Source organism: Talpa europaea, assembly GCF_964194135.1.
Source record: "Talpa europaea genome assembly, chromosome: 11".
Taxonomy (NCBI): Eukaryota; Metazoa; Chordata; class Mammalia; order Eulipotyphla; family Talpidae; genus Talpa; species Talpa europaea.
In genome coordinates, this window is record NC_140078.1 from 68,848,220 (window position 1) to 68,862,702 (window position 14,483).

The window sequence follows — 14,483 nt, forward strand, 5'->3', positions numbered from 1 at the left end:
ACTAACCAGATCCCACAAAATCATTAAAAACAGACAAAATGTGAGGGTATATTCAATTTCTCCCAAGACCTTCTGCCAGATTCCCATCCTAGCTGCCTTGCCTAAAATGACATAGCATGGCTCCCTTGCCTAAGATGGAAATGTCCAAGCCACTGGTAGTGAGGGTTTGAGTGGAGAGGTGCTGAAGACTGTGCCGCCTGGACTGAGTGAAGTCCCTCTTGCCTGTTTGAATCCAGGACCCCAAGCCTTGCAAGAGACCTATTCTCAGTCTAGTGTGGATTCTGTTGCTTACTCACCTCTCCGATGAGAACTCTCATGTTTATACGATGGACATTTTTGTCCCCATAAAATTGATTTACCTGCAAAAGAAACACATCTATGCTCTAAGTTTAAAACTGCATATTTAGTTCACTGAGTTTATAGGTTTGAAGGGATTTCCTATTCTCTTATTCTACCATCCAGATTCTTTAGTATGCTAGATAAATTCCAGAGTGAATTTATAAGGAGACACCGGTGGAGAGAAAAACCTTTATTTGCGTATTCACAAATGTGGATGAAGTGAGAGGAAGCATTTGAGAACCAGATTAAGGTGAAATAATCTCAGAGGAAGAAGAGGAGAAAAAGGCCCCTCTTGGGTCAGAGAGAACAGAGGGACTCTCCTAGCTGTAACCACATTCCATTGCCATCTGAACTCTGCTCTGTCCTCACAATCCCCCAGGACTTCTCTTTCCTTGGTTCATAGTCTCCATGCTGGGGCCCTGTCTTTGTCTCACAGTCCCAAAGTGTTCTCTCCCCCTAACCCGATGGAGGAGCACAGCTTCTACCCGATGTATTTGGCAGCAACTACTTGAAAGCTGTTACTTGGATTTTTTGCAGTTCTTAGTAATTTTGACACCCTTGGACAACCAGGAGTGGCCTCTCCTGCCACCAGAGGACTCTGGCTTTTCTAATAAGGAAGATTCTGGCCAATCAGTCCAAGAAGGGCCCGGATTCTCTTCCAGGCCAGTGTCTCTGCAGAAATGCTCCTCGAAGTGGAAGGTGCTGCTGCAGCAGGGGCTGTCCCCTGAGTTTTCAGGTGTGTAGTCTGTGATGAAAGAAAAGAAGGGGAGGAAACTCACCCTCAGTCTCTCCCAGTGCAGATTCTTTCTCCCCTCTCTAGCCACTTTGCTTCCAAAACTAAAGGCACTAACTAAAGCTGCCATCTGGTGCCATGCCCTCCTCCTTTCCCAGGCAATCACAAGTCCCCATCCCAGATCTTAGACGAGACCATGCCTCCAGTCCCACCTGTGGCTTCAGCAGAAGGTGCACACTCTTCACACTCCCATGTATTACTACTGGGTCTAAGAAAGGAGCAGTTTCTATGGGTTCCGTGAGATCCGCATGTAGCACACAGAATGAGGCACCACCTCCTACAGGAAGAGCCAAGGAAGGGTTGTGGGGACAAATACCTAACACTGCCACTCTCAGGATGTTTACTATAGACCAGGCCTTTCCTCAGGGCTTCCTAGGCCTTTTTTTTACTTCCCATTCATTTTACCCACATCAGATATGTGACCGAGTGCTGATCCCAGGACCCCACAGTCAGGTCAACCAGCCGTAAGATGGATTTAGAAAGGAACTGGCCTGTGTCTCTCCACTGGGCACAAAGAGAAGAACTCGGAGACCTGACTTGCATGACTGAGTCCCAGCTGATTAAGAATGGGACTTAGTATTCTTAGTGTTCATCCAGAGGTCTATAGACAAAAGTGAATTTCTTGCTCCTAATAACTGTGGTCGAGGGCTAACTCTAAGATGGCACCGATGAGATCTTTCTAATGAGGAGCCTTTCCCTACCCTTCATCTTCAAAGCTGTCTCTGCCTTGTTCATACAGACAGATGGGGGCATCACAATGCTGGTAACGCTGATACAACTCTGAGAAAGCCCCTGGCTCCAGTTCCCAGGCAGCATCTCTGTAGTGGGAGAAGAAACAGTGAGTAAGGAACACATAATCGCTTGGTGAAACCTTTGTCCGCTTGGACAGAACTAGGAGAACTCAAGGCAGCACAGCAAAAAAAGTTAAACTGGCTGTTTGAATACTTTGAACAGGCTTGGCAAGTGGCTGTTCAAAGTAACTGGAATAGCTGAAGTGGTTGAACTAGTTAAAACAGGATGAGTGAACATGGGGGTTCATTAGTTCCACAAGTGAATTCCAAGAACCCAGCCTCCCTGGGGAATTCTGGTTGCCAAAGCACTCTTCAGAAATATGCCTACCCACCACCTCCGCTTATCCCCCCTCCTTTTCTTTTGCTCATTGAAAATCTCTCTCCACCCTGTATATCTCTCTCTTCCCTGCATATCAATGCCTTGGCTGCTACTTCATTCTCTGAACTATCCTTACACTCACCTCCTCTAGAAATCTAGGAACCCCATTCCCTGGCTCAATTCCTGCTTTAGAGTTTCCACTACCTGTCTGGAATATGAATTCCCATTCTTAGCATTTCTTGAGGAAACTCTTCTCGATTGTTACACTGTGGGCATTTGAAGAAATGCTTTGCTGACGTGTGAGCATATTTCTGTAAGAGAATTTGTGTTTGTAAAAATCCTCTTTGATCACTTTTTCACCCCCACCACCCTTATCTCACAAAAAAAGTTGTTACTGAGAGAGCTTGATTGGGGGTGACAGGAAAAGGTGTTTGGGAGGGTTAGGGTAAGGGTTGCAAATCCAGTTCACCTGGGACCAAAAGCTCAAAATAATTCCCTGGAGTGCCTCAGCTGTAATATCCCACTGCAGGGCTGGGCAGTGCTGACCCAGTAGGGATCGGGTACCTGGATATAGGTTTGCCTCCCTGCCTTCCCAGGAAGCAGAACTGATTTTGAGGCTAGTTGACTCACTCTAGCACAAACTCATTTGCTCTACCCATCTGAGGATTTTACTAGTTTAAATCTTAACAGGAATGAGGTCATACAGGTCAAGGAAGACCAGAGACTGGGCTGACTTTTCTCCGACTGCCTGGAATGAGCCCTGCATACAGGCCTCTAGCAAGTAGCTCGGAGTAGAGATTGTATCTTCCCAGGGTATTCTGAATCAGGGCAACTGTGGAAGGTCTTGCTAACTGAAAAATAAAGACTCAAAAATACTTAGGCAAAGAGTTTATTAGATAATCAAAGTAAGTATTCGAACCCAAGAGACAATCCAGCAGATTATTACTCTGAGAACTATTCTTAATAAGTGTAAGTTTGAATTTAGTTTATATAGCCAAAAACAGTGAGTCATTAACACCAAGAAAGTAACTCTTCTCAGTAGGAGTGGTTTCTGGCTCTAAATTGTCCCAATCCAAATATGCTGATGCTAAAGGCAAGACAGGATCCAATCTCCTCCCCTCTAGAATACCCTGCAGAGATGCAAAGGCTGGGTGCCCATTGGAAAGACTGACTTATGTCTTCAGGCAGTAGATTTTTGCATACAGGACTGATGGAACCTATGAAGATGGCTATTTTTCTGAACAGATCTGGGGGCAGGGTCTCCAGAACATTGTACTTTATGTTCACAGTGCTCAGGGCAGAACAAGTCCTACCTGTATGCACTTGCGGTGGTAGATAGTTTGACTACAACATGGGCTCCGGATGTTTTCAACACTTGCTTTGGATAAGGCTTCACAACACAAGACACAGCTTTCTTCCCCTACACTCCCCCGCTGGATATCCTGTGTTGGTCGATGTTTTCCACAAAATGATCTGTGGCAGAGTAAACAGACTAGGTTTCTGCTTTGTCCATGATACAATTTTCCAGCTGCCTGGCCTAGGAAAAGCAGAGAACTAACCATCCAGGCTGGTGTCCAGTGAGCCTCCACGCTCATGGGAAGGAGCAGGAGCAGGGTGAAGAACAGTCAGGTGCCTCCTAACAGCTGCTCTCCCACTGGGCAAAGCTCCTAGGACTGCCTCAGTTCCTGAAAGCCCACTTAGTTCTGAGCAGCTGTCTTAAGAACCTCAGCTGTTTGTAATTTAAGAAGATGGGAAGCAAGAGTAATCCCTGTGAAATCTTCAAGTTAAGATACTGTTTTTCATTATTGAATGGAGAAACAGAATCACTGGTGAATAAAAAGAGGCCCTAGAGAACCGGACTCTGATTTCATTAGTGGCTAAATACTAAATTGCAAAAGGATGGCCCAATTTTTTCCCTTCATCACTCACTTGTACTCTCCAAAAAATTGTGAAAGGCAACCCCTTTCTTGGCCACAAGGCAGATGGAAGTTTCTGAGGCACTGATCCTTCTGGCAGTTGATGGCAGCTCCCTTCTTCTTGCACACAAAGCAGATCTGCAAATGAGATCCCAGATAGGGCTTAGGGTCCCAGGAAAGACAAACATTCCGTGGCACTTCATTTTATGGAATGGAAACTCTGTGAAGCAAGAGCAATTTCATCTCCTCAGTTGACCTGAAAATCCTGGGCACCCTGAAGCTTAGCCTCAAGGAGCACTGGATTCTTTTTTTCTTCGAATGTTGCTCCTTTTCCTCACTTAGGATACTACACCCCAGAGAAAGATAGAACTTAGAGAAGCAGTTGGGAAATCTAAGAATTCTTTGACTTTTAAACTAGCAGTTAGCTAGGAAAACAACAAAGCAGGGGAAAGGCCTGAGAAGATATCTATCCCGAGGCTCCCATTTCAGGGGTTCTAACCTTTCTAGAAGCCCGGACCGCCTCCTTTTTGATGTCTTCAGGCAGAAACCCATGGAAACCTCTGTTGGACTGTCCTCTTTGAGGCAGCTTGCTGGATAGGATCTGGGGAGGGAGCCAGCAAAACCAGTATGTCAACAGTGATGATCAGTGAGACCGTGTAGTGGGGTGAGGAGGACTGACAAGAAAGCAAAGAAAGTTAAATGGAATATCCATGCACACAGGGCAATGTACTTAACAATGACTTACATAGCATTAAATACATGTTGGGTACTCAAGTTTTTTTCAAATATTAACTCATTTAATCTTTGTAACAACTTTAGGAAGTACTTGCATCACCCCGTTATAGGACAGATTTTGTGACTTGCTCAAGAACACAGAATTCCAAAACCTGGACTCTCCTCACCTCTGCACTAAACTGTCTCTCATTTAGTGAGGACTGCTAGCGTGTGCAAGCACCTTGAGAAAACACTGTGTAATGACTAATTTCAGACTTACCAGAATCCTATAATACATATGTCACTGAGATCCATCTTATAGAGGTCACTGAGACATAGCATGGTGAAGGACACAGTTAGTGTCTGTAGGGGCAGGAATGGGCCAGTGCACAGGTTTTCTATGATCCCATGCAGACTGGGTAAAGGAGGAGAGAGTCCTGGAGCCCTCAGTGGGTTTTGCAGGCTTTTATTGGGATTTATCAGGTACATGGCAGACAGGGGTGCTGGGGTGCTGGGAGGCCTACCAGCCTCCCAGCAAGTCTTCACTCTGGGCTCTCCGGCCTTCTCTCACGTTCATCTCTCCTTTTCTCGCTTTGCTTCTCACTTGGCTTCTCCTCGGCTTCTTTCTTGGCTTCTCCTCGCGTGTCCGTGACGCCGCCCTTAAAAGCGCAGTCTTAGCCCAGGTAAATCTCACCTACATATGCCCACACCCTACTCCAGGTGCCCGCCATCAGGCATGCATTCAGGACCACAGGGTTCCGTCATCTATCCTAATGGCGGGAGGGCAGAAAAGCCTGATACTTTTTACCTTACCCTACAGTGTCACAAAGCAAGGAGGCAGCAAAGCAGTTCTGTTCCCATTCAGGCCCACAGAACTGATGCCTTATCCCTCCCACTATAATGCCCTTCAGGTTAAAATACTCTTCTCAGAACACTGTAGGAAGGAAAGCAGGGTTTTAAATTCTGAGGGGGGAGGGGAGGAATTGAACTTTTATTTAAAAACATACTTTCAAGAGTCTTTATTTCTGTAAAGCCCCCAAAGCAGAGTCTAACATGAGAAATAAAAGACAAAGAAACTGTTACAAACATGTGTGCACATACATTAGAAGAACGTCAGCACTGCAGCCCCACCCCAAAAATCTTCTAAAAATATTGGAGAAGGGGCCTCCCTGGTGGCACAAGAGGTTAAGTCTCAGCACTATGCTGCTTTCCCCAGCAGGGGAGCTGACTGACCCTCATGGCACAGCTGACCTCTCCAGTCTTGCTTGCTACTCCCCTTAGTAGATTTGCCTGTTCTGCTCCCCACTCGGTCTCTGGTGAATCCTCTCACCTCCCCCACCTCTGGCTTACACCCCAGCATAAATAAATATACATAAATATTTTTGCATAAATAAATAAAATAAATCTTTTAAAAAATATTGGAGAGGGTGCTAGTCTTCCTTCAGTAATTACATGTAGTGTGTAATGGAGGTTCAGCTAATTTCAACATTATAGAAAAGGTGACTCTACAAGGTTAGATGATTGAGGATACCTGGATTATAGCTGTATGTTCCCAGTTAGGCTTAACACATATGTACATTAAAACCAATCACTATTTCAATTTTAGTAATATTAGTGATTTCTATTTTACTTAAACTTTTAAGCATTATCCATTTTTTTTTTTTTTTTTTTTTTTGTGGCACCCTCGCCGGTGGCCGGGGAATGAACCGGTGCTGCAGAGGCTGCGAGCAGCCTCGCAGCCCAGCACTCAACCGCTGTGCCACCAGGGGAGGCCCGCATTATCCATGTTTTCTATAGTGAACATGTATTAGTACTATAAGAGGAAAGTTCAATAGTGAAAAATTAGAAGAATCTAAGTGTCTTTTAATAAATGTTTGTTTTAATACTTTTTTGGCACATCCATACAATAGAATACCAATTAGTCATTAAAATGGAAAAGCTAGATCAATGTGTTCAATTTGGAAAGAGCTCAATAAGTACACAAGTTAAAAAAAAAAAAACAAAATACAAAACATTGTGCATAGTATGTTTATTTTTATGTTGAAAATGTGTATGCTTGTAATTGCATCAAAACTAACCAAGACCTCACAGGAATTACAAGAGAGGAAAATCATAGACCAATTTTTCTCACGAGCATAGATGTGAAAATAAAGCTAAACATTAGTAAATTATATAAAAAGGGTAATACATCAAGACCAGGCAGGATTTATACACTAACTGTTACTAGCTAGTTTAACATTAAGAATTCAATTGATGTAATAAACCATTTAACAAAATAAAGAATAACAGTCATCTCAAGAGACGCAGAGAGAGTATTTGACAAAATTCAACACATATTCATGATTCCCTCAGCAAACTAGAAATAAAAGGGAATTTCTTCAATTTGACAAAAAGCATCTACGAAAAACCTACAGCTGACCTTATATTTTAATGGTAAAAAACTGGATGCTTTCATTTGAGGTTGGGAACAAGATAATTTTTGATTAAAAAAATTAAACAACTAAACTAGCATGAATTTAACAAGACTTCAGGATACAAAATCAATGTACAAAAATAAAATGCACTTCTATGTACCAGTAACATCTGGAAAATTTAAAAATACCACTTATGATAGCATAAAAATTGCAAAATATTTAGGAAGAAATGTAACAAAAGATATGTATGGCTTCTTCACTAAAAAAAAAGCTGAGATACATTTTAAAAGATCCAAAATAAATGAGAAAATACATCACATCCATGGACTGGCAGATTCAATGATGTTTGTCAATTCTTCCCAAGTTGATCTGTGAATTTAATGCAATCCTAATCCCAACAGTCTTTTTTTTTTTTTTTTAAGAAAAACTGACAAGCTAAATATAAATTTTAATTTTAAAAAAGTCCAAAAACAAGCTTGGAAAAGATTGCAGAACTTAGAACACGTAATTGCAAGAGTCTATAAAACCACCACAATCAAGACAGAGTTACATTGGTATAAAGATAAAACATAGATCAGTAACATAATATAGATCATCCACATAATATAGATCATCCAGATCCACAGATATATGGTCAATTGATTTTTGACAAAGGCACTGAGATAATTCAATGCGTAAGCAAAGATTTCTTGGGACACATAAAAAAGTACCAACCATAAAAGAAAACAAATGGGGCCTCCCCGATGGCACAGCGGTTGAGTGCTGGGTTGTGAGGCAGCCCGCAGCCTCTGCAGCACCAGTTCGATCCCCAGCTGCCGGGCGAGGGTCCCACATGGCATGCAGACCTCTCCTGTTGCCCACTGCTCCCCTCAGCAGTGTACTTCAACAGTATGCCTGTTCTGCTCCCAGCTCTGGCTCTGGTGAATTCTCTCACCCTCCCACGCGTCTGACTGCACCCAGTGCTTGTATGAATAAATGAATAAATCTTTAAAAAACAAAAAACAAAAAAAACCCTGCAATTTTCAAAAAAAAAAAAAAAGATAAACAACTTCATCAAAGTTAAAGCTTTTGTTCTTTAAAAGACATCATTAGGGCCTCCCTGGTGGCTCAGCGGTTGAGCACTGGGTTGTGAAGCTGCCTGCGGCCACTGCGGCACCGGTTCGATCCCCAGCTGCTCCCCGGCCACCCGAGGAGTGTCCCACATGGCGCGCAGACCTCTCCTGCCACCTGCTGCTCCCCTCAGCAGTGTACTTCGGTCCTTCTGCCTGTTCTGCTCCCCACTCTGGCTCTGCTGCTCCCCACTCTGGCTCTGGTGAATTCTCTCACCCTCCCGCGCTTCTGACTGTACCCAGTGCATGTATAAACAAACAAACAAACAAATAAATAAATAAAAACATGCCTCCATAAAAAAAAAAATTAAAAATAAATAAATAAGTAAAAGACATCATTAAAAAAAAAAAGGTTAAGGGCCTCCCCGGTGGCGCAGCGGTTGAGCGCTGGGTTGCGAAGTTGCCCGCGGCCTCTGCGGTGCTGGTTCAATCCCCGGCTGCTCCCCTGCCACCGGAGGAGGGTCCCACATGGCGCGCAGACCTCTCCTGCCGCCCGCTGCTCCCCTCAGCAGTGTACTTCGGTCCTTCTGCCTGCTCTGCTCCCCGCTCTGGCTCTGGTGAATTCTCTCACCCTCCCGCGCTTCTGACTGTACCCAGTGCATGTACAAACAAAACAAACAAACAAACAAATAAATAAAACATGCCTCTATATAAAAAAAAAAAGGTTAAGCAACATACTGGGAGAAAATAGTCGCAGTACACATATCTGAAGATGGATTCGTACCCAGCATATATAAAGAACTCTTAAACTTAGTAAATCAAAAACAAATTTTTAAATGGACAAAATATTTGTGCAGACAAATCAAAAAAGAAAATATGAATGGCTAGTAAGCACATAAAAAGTTCAACATTTTTAGTCAGCAGAAAAATGCAAATTAGAATCACAAGATATACACCTAGGAGAATGCTAAAATTAAAAGGACTGAAAATATCAACTTGGTTAAGAATATCTGCAGTTGGGACTCTCATAAATTGCTATGGGAGTGTAAACTGGTACAAGCATTTGGAAGTGATTTGGCAACTTCACATAAAGTTGAATATAATTAGCTTACAGTTGTCAAGCATTTGCCCAAGAGAAGCGAAAACACAAGGTCATCAAAAAATTTATAAAGGAATGTTCACAGCAGCTTTATTCAGATCAACCCCCAAATGGAGACAATTTAAATGCCCATCAACAGATGAACAGATAAGCAAATTATAATGTAATCACAAAACAAAATACTACTAAGGAATAAAAAGGTACAAGCTAGGGACCTCCCGGGTGGCACGGGGTTAAAGACGCAGCGCTGTCAGGCTATCTCCAGCCACTGCAGCACAACTCCGATACTGGCCTGCCAGGAAGCTAGCCCACATGGCACGGGTACCTCGCCTGTCTTGCCTGCTGCTCCCCTCTGCAGTGCATTTCAGTGGATCTGCCTGTTCTGCTTCCCACTCTGTCTCTGGTGAATCTTCTCGACCCCCACAACTCTGGCTTACACTCCAGTTCTTGTATGCATAAATAAATAAAGCTTTTTTTTTTTTTTTAAAAGCACAAGCTACAGATGAAACAGTAATGAATCTTCAAAACATTGCTTTGAGAGAGAGAGGCCAGGCACAAAAGAGTGCAAACTTATGATTCTGTTTAAATGAAGTATAAGAACTGGCAAAGTAAACTATCAGAACAGTGATTATTTATGCAGAGATTAACTTGAAGAGAGGAGGGAAATTTCTGGGGTCATGGAAATACTACCTATTTTGACGAGGGTGGTGTTTTACATGGGCTATATTAAAACTCACCAAACTATAAACTTAAAACAGGTGCATTTTGAAGTATGCAATTTATACCTAATTAAAAAAGAAATTGGGAAAAAATAACTGGAAGTTTTCTGGGGAGAGGGACAAGGATTGGGAATACTGTTTCGGCAATACACTTTTTATCATACATACTTAATAGTCAGGATTTTATACCAGACACATATAATATTTGGAAAAAGTCAGATTTTAAAAGAAAAAAGTTATCTAGAAAAGCAAGACTATGGATCTGATGTTGGATGCAAAACCAGAACAAATTATGTAGAAAAATGATAGCACATTCTAAGCAAAGGGGGCTTATACTCACAAGACAGAAATAATGCACACTGAGATTGTCTTTCTGAAGAAATTCCCCTAATTTTTCGGGATCTCCAGGTTCTCGAAGACATAGCCGGCACACTGGTAGAGAGAACGTTTAGAATTCATTTTGGGAACCTGTCTAAGTGTAAGGAATAGAGTTTGAGAAGAAAGTCATTTGACAAGGAGAGTGGTTGCTATAAAATGTTATTTGACATCAATTAGGCTTTTATATAATTCTGGTCACATTTGAAGGAGTTGGCTGCAACTGCTCACTTCATGTATTTTTGTTTCAAGAGGCTTTGTTTCTTGAGCTTTGGATGTGACATCTAAAAATGGTGAGTCCTGAGTTCTTTGGCATCTTAAGAAAATCTGAGAAGGAAGTAGGGTTGTCATATTTGCTGGCCTACAAAGGTGACCTCTGCTGAGGTAGGGAAGCAGTGGTCAAACAGAACCTCCAGTCTTTCTTACCAGGCCCTGAAGATGGCTTCCTCTGGATTACCCTTCTAGTCTTGGCAGGTTTTCTATACAAAAGGAAGAGATACAATGTGGTCTTTTAGAATTCTGTCCACACCTCTTGAAACATTTCCCTCAAAATGCCATCTAAGGGTTTCACAAAGGGGCAAAAGGTCTAATGGCTAAAGGGAGCAGTGGGCGAGACAGGAGAGGTCTGCTTTGCCATGTGGGATTCTTGCTGGCCAGCCGGGATCAAACCCACGCTGCAGAGGCTGTGGACAGCTTCACAGTGTGGCATTCAACCGCCTGTGCCACCAGGAAGGCCCCTTTTTTTCTTTTCTTTTTTTTTTTTTTAAGATTTATTGGGCCTCCCTGGTGGCGCAGCAGTTGAGCGCTGGGTTGCGAAGCTGCCCGCGGCCTCTGCAGCGCCGGTTCGATTCCCGGCTGCTCCCCAGCCACTGGAGGAGGGTCCCGCATGGTGCGCAGACCTCTCCTGCCGCCCGCTGCTCCCCTCAGCAGTGTACTTCGGTCCTTCTGCCTGCTCTGCTCCCCTCTCTGGCTCTGGTAAATTCTCTCACCCTCCTGCACTTCTGACTGTACCCAGTGCTTGTATAAATAAATAAATAAATAAATAAATCTTAAAAAAAAAAAAAGATTTATTTATTTATATAAGCACTGGGTATAGTCAGAAGCGTGGGAGGGTGAGAGGATTCACCAGAGCGGGGAACAGAACAGGCAGACTGACGAAATACACTGCTGAGGGAAGCAGCGGGCGCTGCAGGAGAGGTCTGTTGCACCATGTGGGACCCTCACTGGTGGCCAGGGATCGAACCGGCGCTGCAGAGGCTGCGGGCAGCTTCACAGCCCAATGCTCAACCACTGCGCCACCAGGGGAAGCCCTCTTTTTTCTTTTTTTTTAAATAAAACATACCCACTGAATTATCTGAATTATGAGACCATAACCATCTGTTTCCAGTGCCTGTATTGCCAGTGTTGACTGCATGAATGCAAGATCAAACTCATCTTTTACTATTTCTTCTACCACCTACTCTGAACTCAGGTGGTATCCCATTCATAAAACATAATAAAATGACACTAAAGTTAAGAATTTCCTACGACTAGGCCACCTACATGTTATATGTACTAGCTCAATGGATCTATAGACTGCTCTAAAAATTGGATGCTGCTATTGTACATGTTTTCCAGATGATGAAACTAAGGCATCAAAAACATGAAGCAACCCATCCCAAGACATATAGGTAGCAAATGTTAAGAGCCAGGATATAAACCTAGGCAGTAGGGCACCAGAGTTAACAGTTTCTAATTGTCCCCAGGGACAGGTTACCAGGCATCCAGGGAACCACTGGTGTGTGCTTCCCAACTACCCAATCTGAGGCTCCAAGACGATGCAAAGGGGGCAAAAAGTACAGTATTTGTATAGCCATAGATTGTTTGACGATTCCTCCCAAACTCCCTCATGTCACCTACTCTACCTCAATCTTTGACGTTTCTTCTTTTTTTCTTTTATAGTCTTCATTCGCTTCTGCCTCTCTTATCTTGAATTCTTCTATATTAACGTGAGGATAACGCAGGCTCTTCCAGCTACAAATATAAACAGGATTTTTTAATTTAATTTTTTAAATTAATTTAATTTTTAAATTTAATTTAAATTCAGCAATTTAATTCTCCATTTGTTTATCAAGTTCCACAGGATGAAATCAATAGTGTATCTCACCTCCCAAGCCAATAAAAGGGGACCCACCCAGTATCTAAGCTAGTAATAGCTCACAATTATGAAATTGCATTATGAACTGTTCCAGGTATTTCACATATGTTGACACTTAAACACCCTATGTGGTAGGTACCATTATTATCTCCATTTTCAAGATGAGGAGACTGAGGCACTGACAGATCACAGATGCATTTGCCCAAGGTCAGAGCTACTGCTAACACAAAAAGTACAAGAACTTGGAGCCAATGCTTGAATTGGTTAAACAGTTGTTTTCCTTGTGCCCACTAAAAGTGGCACTCAGGGAAAAGGCTCCTTTTGACCCCAAGTATCAGTTCCATAGTCTTATCCAGTAAAAGCTAGATAAGGTGACACTTTTGCACGAACAAAAAATTTTTTAAAATGACTCCTATATATTAAAAAAAGGAGTCTGTGGAATTTTGGCTGCCCAAAGTATGGATTTGCTTTCATGAGATAAAATTGACAAATCATCCCGTATGCTCCTGTCACTGCCAAATTCACTAGGCTCAGATGGCCACTGAGGTCCTGCCTGCTCCCACCTTTGTCTAGCTCTGAGCCAAGTGTAAAATGCCCAAAAGGGAAGAAGACACCCTGCCACTCCTCCCCCATCTGTGTCAGCAGCCTACAAATTTACAGTTTTCACTGGCTGGGGGAAATCTCAGGGGACAAAAGAAATGAAATCTATTCCTACGCAGGAAGGCCTATGTCTAATCAGGGAAGAGGACAGCTTTTTTTAGGCGGGGGCTGAATGAATCAGGATACACACTCCACGTGGGGGGGGGGGGCGGGCACAGCTGGAGCGGGCATCTTCGGGGACTGCCCACTAACAGGCATGAACACACTATTCTGATAACAACCTGCTGGGAAAATTCTGCCTGAACTGCCCTTCCTTTGTGTTTGCGCCATCTCCTCTTCTAACCCATAAGCTACACTTACAGGAAAAACATGTGATGGCTTCTTACTCAATAAAAGCACTTGGACAGGCTGGAAGAGAAGGGCGTGCACTGGGGGATCCCCTTAAGCTGACCACTGATCGGTTCGCAGTTGGGGAAACCCCCCGCATCTAGCAACAGAAACAAACCCTCGTTGCTTCAGTTCTTTGCATCGCTGGACCAAGTCGTTCCAGGAGTGGGGTTCTGTGCTCCCTGGGAGTGCCACAGCCTTCAAAGCATTTGAGGAGGAACGTGCAGCGAGCGGCTCTGTCCGAGGTTTCCTAGCCGAGCGGGTGCTCCCTTGAACGGTCAGCAGGTTGCTTCACTGGATAAGTGCTGGGTAAATGCTTGTCGAGGAAATTAAAAATAAATAAGGTTGTTCGGCCCGCCGCCGCAAGAATAAAGAATGATTTATTTGGAAAACACGTGTCGGTGTGGCCACTACGGTCCCCTGGAGGTAACAGCCGGCGGAGGGGCTCAAGGAGCATCCCGCAGATGCCAGACCAGGCTCATGTCGGGCCCGCCGGGCGGCTGGTGCCGAGCGGGGCCGGAGGTCGCTTCGCCGCTCTCTCCTCACGGTAGCGCAACGGCCGCAGCTCCCAGCCGGGGCCGCCCGCCCAGCTGTCGCCGAAGGCGCCGCTGTCCCGGGGCTTTATTCGTTGTCACTAGCCGTGGTAGCTACCTCACTGGCGGCCGCCCCGCGCGGTGACTTGCGCCGGCGAAGGGGATGAGCGCGCAAACGGGGGCCGGGTCACGCGGATGGTGACCCAGGGAGGCGGCGGCCCCGGGAACCACGGCTGACGCTGGCCGTTGGCAGAGGGGGGGCCCGCTAACGGCCACGCGCTAACGGTCGCGCTCCCAC

At 44.2% G+C, this 14,483-nt stretch overlaps 1 protein-coding gene across 2 annotated transcripts; it reads right to left on the reverse strand.

The window, feature by feature from the left end:
• Positions 1-857: 857 nt before the first annotated feature.
• On the reverse strand, positions 858-12,476 carry PHF7 (PHD finger protein 7; the record flags this gene model as incomplete). Of its 2 annotated transcripts, XM_084246973.1 has the most annotated exons (10): positions 858-1,084; positions 1,285-1,409; positions 1,834-1,950; positions 2,447-2,553; positions 3,556-3,715; positions 4,172-4,296; positions 4,658-4,759; positions 10,494-10,585; positions 10,955-11,007; positions 12,433-12,476. In XM_084246973.1, 10 exons carry the CDS (start codon positions 12,474-12,476, stop codon positions 858-860), a joined length of 1,152 nt encoding a protein of 383 aa, XP_084103099.1. The 2 variants fall into 2 exon arrangements, with proteins under 2 accessions (XP_084103099.1, XP_084103100.1); XM_084246974.1 differs by lacking the exon at positions 1,834-1,950.
• Between the last annotated feature and the right edge of the window lie 2,007 nt (positions 12,477-14,483).